This window comes from Montipora capricornis, chromosome 9 (genome assembly GCF_036669925.1).
Source record: "Montipora capricornis isolate CH-2021 chromosome 9, ASM3666992v2, whole genome shotgun sequence".
NCBI lineage: Eukaryota > Metazoa > Cnidaria > Anthozoa > Scleractinia > Acroporidae > Montipora > Montipora capricornis.
Genome location: NC_090891.1, coordinates 35511087 through 35521086, shown reverse-complemented (window position 1 = coordinate 35521086; position 10000 = coordinate 35511087). Strand labels below are relative to the sequence as shown.

Genomic DNA, 10000 nt, shown 5'->3' with positions numbered 1-10000 from the left:
TGATATTAATTATTATTTTGTTATTTACAATTCAAGACATTTTCAACATCATCATCTTCTTCCTCTTGTTGTCATCTTCCTCATCTTCCACCTCCTCCTCCTCATCATCATCATCATCATCACCACTATTGTGGTGGTCACAGACATTGCCATCATCATCATTGTTGAAGGCATTGTTGTCACCACCATCATCATTGTCAATATCATAATCATTGTTATAACTAATTATCATCATTGTCATCTCTATCTCCATCACATCCCTCCTAGCATGAGACCTATAAGGAATGCTTGCCTGGCAGAGCTGAACTAAATAAGGCTTCTTGTCGTTAGCAATTATTTTGTCACCATTTTACGTTCACTTGGTGGTAAATTTAAGTTCCACATTCAACCATGCAAGTAACCTCTACTAAGGATGAGCTTTACAGTTACATTGTAAAATCGAGCTGGTATTCGTTTTAAAAGACGTTTACCTTATCAAGCTCATCCAAAGTCTCTCTGAGATTCTCCTTTAAGTCCTTTGGAAGAAAATCATGGGTCTTTGCTTTCCATTCCTTGCTCAATGGAGAAACCATGTTTGCTGCAATCGCATTTGCTATGAGGTTGTTGTACCTTTCCAACTGTGATTCAGGAGGTAGCACAGAGCGGGAAAGTCCAAGAGTTGGAGTTGTTGAAGGAGGGAAACTTAAATTCAACACAGCCAAAGTTTCCTCGTCATGCTCTCTGACTGAAGACATTGATATATTTTGTTGTAAATCTGAGGGAGTCTCGCTTCTATCAAGATCAAATATATCCCAATCTGTACGACTATTTGAATGTGTTTCTTCGATTGTGTCATTACTGCTTGGGTTGTTCACTCTAAGTTTCTCAGAGGAATCCCAAGCAATTTTGGCTCTCTTAGATGCAGAAGACTCTTGCACAGGCTCCTTGTTTAAAGGTGAGGTGCTCTTTAGTGGAATGGGAGAGCGACAATTTGATTTTAATTGCTCTGCAGACCTTGCTCTTTCCAAAACAAGTGGTTTGGTACTTGACATTGGACTGATGGTTAGGTTAATCTTCTTATCAACTTCAGTGGTATTTTGTTCATTCTCATGGGGTGAAGTTGTTCCCACAAGTGGAGGACTGACAGGTCCCCTACTGAGGCCCACTTTGGACAATCCAGAGACCATCAAGGGACTTGTTCCTTCAGAAAAAGAGACAGCATGTCCAGATGAAGGGGACTGGAGTTTCCCACCAAAAAGAGGTTGGACTTCCTCTTCAATGACATTTGCAGGAGGACTGTTGTGCTTTTTGTATCTAGCTCTTTTGACAACTAGGAAATTTTGTGCAAGGAGAACAAAAACAATAATAATATTAATAAATGATACTCAACTGTAACAACAATGAATTCGCATTGACGGTGTTATCCTCAAAAGGCAAAAAACTGCCATAATTCAGTGGGAGTTTGCTGCATGCTTGAAGACAGATACTACTGGAGATACAGGCACCCATGCAATTGATACCTTATCCCACTGAGACTGGTAGTAATGAAAAGATGTGGGAGAAAAAAAAATCATGCTAACTCTACAAATAAATGCTGCAATAGTTCATTTACAGTTGTGTCCTTAGTTACCTGGCCTGTGAATGAAAGTGAGGCTGGAGTTGACCTTGTTTTGATAGAAACCTCACTACCTTTCTTATGTAAATTCTTACTAATTAGCATGACAACAACATCATTAACATAAGAAAAGGAGGGAGGTCTGTATCACAACAGGGTCAACACCAGCCACACTTTCAATTAAAGGCCAGGTAACTAAGCACAGGAATGTAAAGAGGTCTGTTATATTACATGTACTGGGGTTCACTGTTTTGCTTCGTCTTTTGTAAATCAACTTTGTTGTTAGGCCCTGGGCTGATGGTGTGTAATTATTGGCCACAGCATCACTGCAAAAAAAATAAAGAAAAAAATGCTTAATGATCAAAAAGGCTGTTTTGGATAACCCCAGTCGATGAAAATATTTGTTACATAAATACATGTAGAATGCCTATGTTAGGTTGGCATGAGCTCTTAACCCATTGTCTCCCAGGGGTTCCCCATTGACGAATAGTATGGCCGGTTTAGTCCAGTTTGGACGTCAAAGGGTTAACTCATTGACTCCTATGAGTGAGACTTAATTATAATAGATTTCACTCTGTCAAATGCCAGACGATAATCATTAAGGGGAGCACTTCTAGAGTCAATGGGTTAAACTACCATTTTCTGAGTATAAATTTTTTTTTTGAGTCAATGAATCAATGAGTCAATACGTCATGAGTCAATGAGTCAATCAGTCAATGAGTTAGTGCAGTTACCCTAACCCATAAAATGAAAGCTAAAATTTCAGAGAGTGCTTAGGCCTAATCACTGAGATAAGGGCTTAGGCTTAATCAATAAATTATTGCTATATTGACTGTCAGTCTCATTGACTCGTGACTCATGACTCATTGACTCATTGACCATTTGACTCATAAATCATGGGACCTCCCATTTTCTGCACAAGAGTATACCATTAAAGTCAGTTCAATTTTAATTAAATACATTACTCATCAAAAGATAAGCCTGGATGCACCTTGTGTGCCTGTAATGGCTCTTTTCTTTCGTTGGTGCTGCTTTAGTATAAGCTCCATATTCAACTATCTTTGGCCTGTCACTATAAGAAGGCTAAGGAAAAAAAGCTTATTGTCAAGCAATTTATTGTCTAGACCTGTACAATTTAACAGTAAAGGTCATGTACTATGAATCACTGTAATCCAAGACAGTAGATAATTTACTTATCATTAGCATTTACAGGTCGTCTTACCTGTGGAGCACTCAGCGGTGGAAGATGATCAAACACAGCCTGGTGTTTGGCAATCAAAATGTCCTCAGTTTGGTTTTTTGACTGAAAAGAATAAAAATACAGTTGTAGAAACGGTTCATATATGTTAATTAAATTCGTTTGAGTTCAACAGACCATATACTCAATGTAAAGTCACAAGATAGGATTCTTTAGCATAAGGGACTGGCAACTGGGCAAGTTGCCACAACCCCTACCCCCTACTCAGTCCAAGGATGTAAGTAATTTCAATTAGTTAATTGTACTTTTGTAAGATCGATTTTAAAAAATTAATAAAATACAAAAAAAGGATGTAAGGGTTTAAAGTCCATCTAAAGTTGTATGTTCATTGTTAAAAATCATAATTACCCTCAGAATAATAAAAGAGGCGAAACAGGTTGGTGGTTAGGATTAGAGAAATTTGCAATAATTGGGAATTTCTTAAATTACTAAAAGGGCCATTAAGTCAACCATCTATTCCTAAGGCATCGCTCACTGTATTACCAATAATGTGCTATTTCAGCAGCCATATGACTTAACCCACCCATCTTAACTTAATCACGGATTGATGGTTGGGCTATTTCAAGGACACCCCTCCAAAAGGATGGAAAGCATGGAGGAAACCACACAAAAACAACATGTTTTCTTTATGCACAGTTTAATGTAATTATTATTAAAGCTTACGGTATACAGCTTACAATAAGCCTGATGATTTTTTTAAATAATTAGGCACGTCTGGACAAATATCAAAACCCCTTGAATGTAAAAAGCCACTTTCTTTTCTTTTTTTTATTTTTTACTTTTTTCAAACTGCTGATCTTGTAGAGTAAAATCTTTACTTGTTTGTATTTTGATTTAATATTTTGAATGTGAATACTCTAGGCCTAAAATTACGAATAAAATATTTCGAACCCTGAATTCTCATCACCGTCAATATATTTCGAATAGTTACTTTATCCTGGTAACTTGCACAGCCTGGGATGCCTGTGACAATACAGCTCGTAAAAGCTTAAAGAGTGTCATAAAATGTTACGATCAAGCGAAATAACAGGATAGTTCTCCGCAGTTTCCATAGAAGGAAATTATAAGTTTGTATGATGCAAACAATGAAGACAATTGAGCTTTTTTTTAACAATACAAAAGAAACTCAAGGCGCAACGATTCCAGGTCAAAGACTTCGAGATGTCACAATTTCGTATTTATGTAATGAGATAGGACTGTGGTCGACTGTGATATGCACAACGATCCAGTTTCACCGCGATTAGCTCGCAAAAAAAAAGTAAATAAATGAAGAACGGGGACGTAAATACCACAGTTCGCTGACTACCAACTGTACCACTAAATCGATTCGATCGGTTCGTGCGGATATAATACCTTTCAACCGTGTTAATAACCCAGCGTTCACCCATAAAATCGTACTGTTCTTAACTACCTGTGCGTATGATCTCGGGGTTTTCTTGTGAACAGAGTGAAAGGATTACTTTATTCCCAAGATCAACGGAAATATAAAACCGAAACAATGCTGAAGATCTTCTTACCTCGCTTCTTCTGCGCGTTGTCGCCATTAAGAGAATTTATCCGACCGTTTATGCCATCATTTGCAATAAAATACGGGAATTATTTCCCCGCGAAAGGAAAAACACTGGTACACTGCATCTGTGACAATTTTCAAAGCGAATCCAGATAAAACGAGGGCCATTTTCAGTTTTGTTTGCCCAATAACTTACAAGAGATCTACTGAATAAGCACGTTTCCAAGGTGAATTAAATCGAGACTGGATGCATAATTTATGATTGACATAAGAAGAGCAAATACAGTTTGTTTATCACTTAAGTTCGTTGTCAACACTTAGATCGAATAACGAAGAAAAGACACACAGGGCAACAGACGATCGAATCGTTTCTATCACATTTTTTGCGGTCGTTGATGTTATATTGGAGATGACATGTAAACCTTTGTCCCGTTAGCCCTACTAATTTCCTTATTGTTTCACTATTCTTAGACCCTTTTGAAATGCCTCCAAATGAAACTGACCAGAACAAGAGGCCTATTAAGACCACCTTCTATAATTTTCATCATTTGAACGCTTTGTTATAACAACAAGAAGAAAGAGTAATTAAAAATATGAATCAAGTAAGAGATTCTTCAGAACGAATAGCACAGGAAATTAAAGAGGTATTTTCTTTTTCTTTTTTTCCTCGTTTCAATTCAATTCATGCATACATCCTGAGGGCAATATTCAGTATTGAAAGGACAATTATTTCAGTCTGCTTCTTGGACAAAGTCAAAAAAAAATGATTGCCAGTCCGTGACTGGAAGTGAAGTGATCGGAACGTCTTCATTTTCCAAAATTAAAAATTTGGTGGACGTCAAACAAATGTTTCCATGACAATGGCCGAACTTGGGCACACATTTTTTCTAGTATAAAGACGGGTACAAGACGCATTATGCGTCTGGACAAACAATCTACTTTCGTGCGTGGGATGGACCCGACCCGAGCTCGGTTGCCCATATACAAAATCTGATCCATATATAACCTGCATACTTCGTCCAGACAAATTGTGGGTCTTGTGCCCGTATTTATACTAGACGAATTTAACAGACGCAGAAAAAATGTTTGCCCAGGTTCGTCCCAGACAAATTATGCGTCTCATATAGTTCGTCCCTTGGTTCGTCCCGTCTTTACACTAGACGGATATTAATCATGAGAGACTCATACCGGTATCAAAACGGCCAATGTTCACTTGGCAGCAGTCGAGTCTTCCCAAATTCAGTTTTGAAAAATGAAAAAGTGTTTAAGGCAACCTCGTTCCCAGGGTCTCTTCCATTCTCAACGACAATGGAGGCAGAGAAGAGAGACCCTGGGAACGAGGTTGTGTTAAAGGGCGGGTGTGACTGGTAATCGCTGTAACGAAAATTCCTGTTACCAATAAACAAGTAAATAAATACATTACTTTCTCCACTGCGTCGTGTTCAGAATTGCCGTCGAACTCCGTAACATCTTCTGCGTCCGTGTCTTTGCACACTGGGTCCACATCATTTGTATACTTACTGATCCCAGGACCGCAAATGATCCCCTGAACTGTACAGCAAACTAGATGCTTCTGTGAAGCATACACTGGCTTGCCTGTGATACGTGCTACAGAAAATCAGAAGGCACTGAATTGTGTGGTATTGAAATACAGCATTCCAGTCTCTGAAGAATAGCAAATAAAAGAGAAGCGAGAAACATCGGCTTCTGGGCTGACATTTTGATAATTTTCAAGTTCCCTCACAACTTCTTTTCACCACAAGTGTGCTCTATGAGCATCCGAAAACTTTGTAATACTAAACTTCACTGAAGTCAAGCCCTGTGTTGGGATGGGAGACCAAAACAATAAACCTCTCATAAAAAACAGAAACATCTGACCGAAAATACTATTAACGCTAACAAATGCGAACTCAGCAAGGTACAGATTCTGGTAGCTTGCTTTATGCAAAACAAATATTCATGAAAAAGCAAATAAATATTGATACACAGTTTTCAGAAAGAGCAGAAGGAAGTTTCCCGGACGGTCGATCGAGAATAAAATATTTACGACATGAAAACAACATTAATTTTGAACCGTGAATATAGAATATAAAAAGTTACGATCAGCGACAAACATTTTGGGAGATTTTTCCTACGTTCAAGAAAATTGCAAAATCGAAAGTGAAATGGCCGGAATTCAGCGGGCGCCGTGATTAAGTTACCGCGGCATGTTTACTCGCCAAACAGTGAAGCATCTGTGTCAAATGATGGCAAGATACCGGGTTTTTGTAAGTTTCTTTTTCTGTCAAGTGTTATGAAGTTTGACAATGAAATGAGCGAAGTCAAAACAAAGATCACAATCGCCCAACTCTTGTTTATGCAAAGTCAAAATTTATTCTCCAAGACGGCGTACGACGTTATTTATCACCAGGTAATTCCATCATTTTGGAAATAGCAGCTACTTTATTATTCATCTGCGTCACAAGTTTTCATTGATTTTGGGCCTCATTTTGTTGAAACTCAAGCACGCTTCCTACAGGCCTGTGAACCCTTCCTGCTTACAGAGCAATACTAAAAAACTTCTCCCATATCACATTTGAACCTTAAGCTCGAAAATTCAATACACAACATGATATCATAATTCACAAAGGCAGAAAATACCACAGAATCCTTTTCCAGCGAAAATTTTATTGAAACAAACAACATATTTGCTCTTAGAGGTGAAAACCTCTTCCTATTTCATTGCGTGCGTGAAGACAAGAAACTCAATTGTGTCAAATTACCATGTACTTCAGGTAAATACTGCTCACTTTGATTTCGTCTCGACGGGCGATAGATTGTTGTCGAAGTCCAGTACTCGTCGCTTTTGAGATTCATGCCTAGTTTATCCAACTGACTTTCCATTATTGAGCTCCATAAGGGTATATTTTGTTTAAGGATCCACTAAAACGCCATTCGCGTTGCATGACTTTCGACGCCATTGCAGGCTAAGTTGATGATTCTACTGTGTCCAACAGAGAAATCTACGCAGTTCCACTACCCTCTCGATCCTAAGAAAATACGCACAGAAGGCTCTATACACAAAGATACCACTTACCAGGGGAGTGACAGGCAAGACTTTTACCGACACGGAAAAAAAAAAAAAAAAAAAAAAAAAAGGAAAACAAACAAACTAAACGCAGACCTCGACTGGTCCCAATGTTGCACCACAAATGACCCCGGAACGCAAATGATCCCCATTTTGGAAAGCAAATAATCCTGAAAAAAAAGTAAGGAATGGCATGGAGCGTGGAAAGGTCTGGATAGAGAATTATGGGAGGAGCGCTTATTTTTCTTAAAATCACTTTAAATCATGTCTCTGACAGGTTTCTGCTTCATTATAGTTTTCCAGAAAGACTGAATTTTGTTTCTTACCACGCTGTTATAAATTTGCCATAGTCTCTTGTCTTGATTCAGGGACATTTCGTATTGAGCATGCATGTGTTAAAAACTCAAAAGTATTCGGGTGTCAGTCACGTGTGACCTTGAACCACGAAACGAAAACAAAGAGTTGTGATATTCGAACAACTCTCAAACACACGCAGGGTTCGAGAAACGAATCAGCTTAGAATTAAGTCCAAGTTAGTTTTTGACTATTGTATCCGATAATTATAACAGCGTGGTAAGAAACAAAATTCAGTCTTTCTGGAATAATACTAAAATAAGGCAAAAACCTGTGTGAGCCATGTTTTAAAATGATTTTAATAAAAATAAGCGCTCTATTTATTCTCTATCCAGACCATTCCACGCTCCGTGCCATTCCTTACTTTTTTCGGGATCATTTGCGGTCCAAAAGGGGAAACATTTGCGTTCCAGGATCATTTGCGGTACAGTTTGGGGATCATACAGACATGCTGATAATAAGTGCGGTTCCACGAGGCACTTTTACCGCGGTAAAATAACCCTTATTCCACGGGAAACTGCATTCAGGTAAATTTCCGTGGATACGTCAAAAAGATCGGACGAAGCGGCCATGACATTTTCCCAAAGTAAATGCCATGTATGTATGTGTATGTATGTACGTGGTCAATATAGGCAGCTGCAAATGATCCTACTCTGCTGTTGGTTTCCAAAAAGCAATAAAAAGCCTAAAGCCCTGGCCAAACTATCGAACAAAGTTGGATTTAACGCTCCAACTTTGCTCGATCCAACATTAATAGACCGTTTGGCCACCCATGTTGGATGATGTTCGTCCAACATTTTTGGCTCGATCAAGTGTTGGATGGAGTTTGCTTTTGATCAAACATTGCGACCAACAATTCCGCTCGACGCAACAATGTTGCAGTGTTTTGCCGCTCTTCCAACAAAGTCACGTTCGCGCTACTAGCCAATCACGAATCGCTTATTTTCAAGCCTAGGCGTCTAGCATTATTTTCAACAAAGATGGCGGACAAGGATCAACAGCCATAAACCTTGATCAGCGAGTATGAAGCAAGGCCAGGGTTTCGACAAAACACTGACCCCCGGTCAACTGACCCCCTTACTGACCCACTATAAAATCCATGGGAAAATGAATACTGCTTACTTAAGCCTCAACAACCCTTTTTAAACGGCATTGTTCAACAGTATTTAAGTCTAGGCACCCATTTTAAAAAGGTTAGTTTTCGATTATTGTTGTGATGGCCGATTACTTCATGTAAGGTAACCTTTTTAAAATGGGTGCTTAGACTTAAATACTGTTGAACAATGCTGTTTAAAAAGGGTTGTTGAGGCTTAAGTAAGCAGTATTCATTTTCCCATTGATTTTATAGGGGGTCAGTAGGGGGTCAGTAAGGGGGTCAGTTGTCCGGGGTCAGTGTTTTGTCGAAACCCGCAAGGCCACGTCTTTGGGGCACTGTTAGTCCCCTAATCACTATCGCTCTGTTTGGAGATTTCTGGTTCAATAGCATTTAAATTTTTTGCAAATTCACGCGAGCTCATTCTCATCATCTCCGAAACGCAGATGTATTTTGCAGTGAACATATCCTTTTCTTCACGTTCTCTAAGCCATTTTTTTGGATTTTCCTCGTTTGAATCCGTCATTTCCGTCCTCAAACAGCTGCAGTAACACAAGCGCTTCGAGCGGTTTTCGTTTGAGTGTTAGCGTCATATTTATAAATTTAGCGCCAACTTGAACTTTAATCAGTGTCGTGAAGCAATGTTGGATAGTGTTTTGTCACTACCTCAACATTTACATCCAACAATGTTGCATGTGGAATCCAACTTTGTTCGATAGTTTGGCCAGGGCTTAACTGATGACGTAGAAAAGTCGACATGAGGAAGCCAGCGGAGAACCAGTCTTCGTCGTGAAACTTCTTTTGAAAATGGAAACCTGTCTTCCTTTAGAAGAAAGGTTTCTTTTTATCGATGGTGATTTAGCAAAGGCTCCGAACAAAACCGAGTGCTTTATTACAGAATACGAACCTCCGACCTTCCGATTCGGATCGATTCCGGTTCGGTGCCCTATGAGCTCGTTTTTGTGACAGTTAAACCCTAGATTTTGTCTTTAAAAAAATGTGTATCCCAAAAACCCAGTTTTTATTTCTGGTTAGGGATTAGAAGGCCAAGAAAAATCACTCTGTAAAGTTAAGAAACCTCTGGAGTACCGAGCAGGTGACCCCTACTCGGATTTGTACCTTCC

At 39.0% G+C, this 10000-nt stretch overlaps 1 protein-coding gene across 1 annotated transcript in view; it reads right to left on the bottom strand.

Moving 5' to 3' along the window:
• The window catches only part of LOC138015345 (dynein axonemal heavy chain 3-like), an 81838-nt gene extending 77270 nt beyond the window's left edge, over window positions 1-4568 (bottom strand). The window contains exons 1-5 of the mRNA XM_068862345.1: window positions 4370-4568; window positions 2817-2897; window positions 2586-2677; window positions 1826-1920; window positions 471-1309 (exon numbers count right to left, since the gene is read on the bottom strand). Coding sequence (XP_068718446.1) covers window positions 471-1309; window positions 1826-1920; window positions 2586-2677; window positions 2817-2897; window positions 4370-4396 — 1134 coding nt within the window. The 5' untranslated portion in view covers window positions 4397-4568. The remainder of the gene's footprint in view (window positions 1-470; window positions 1310-1825; window positions 1921-2585; window positions 2678-2816; window positions 2898-4369) is intronic.
• Window positions 4569-10000: the final 5432 nt, after the last annotated feature.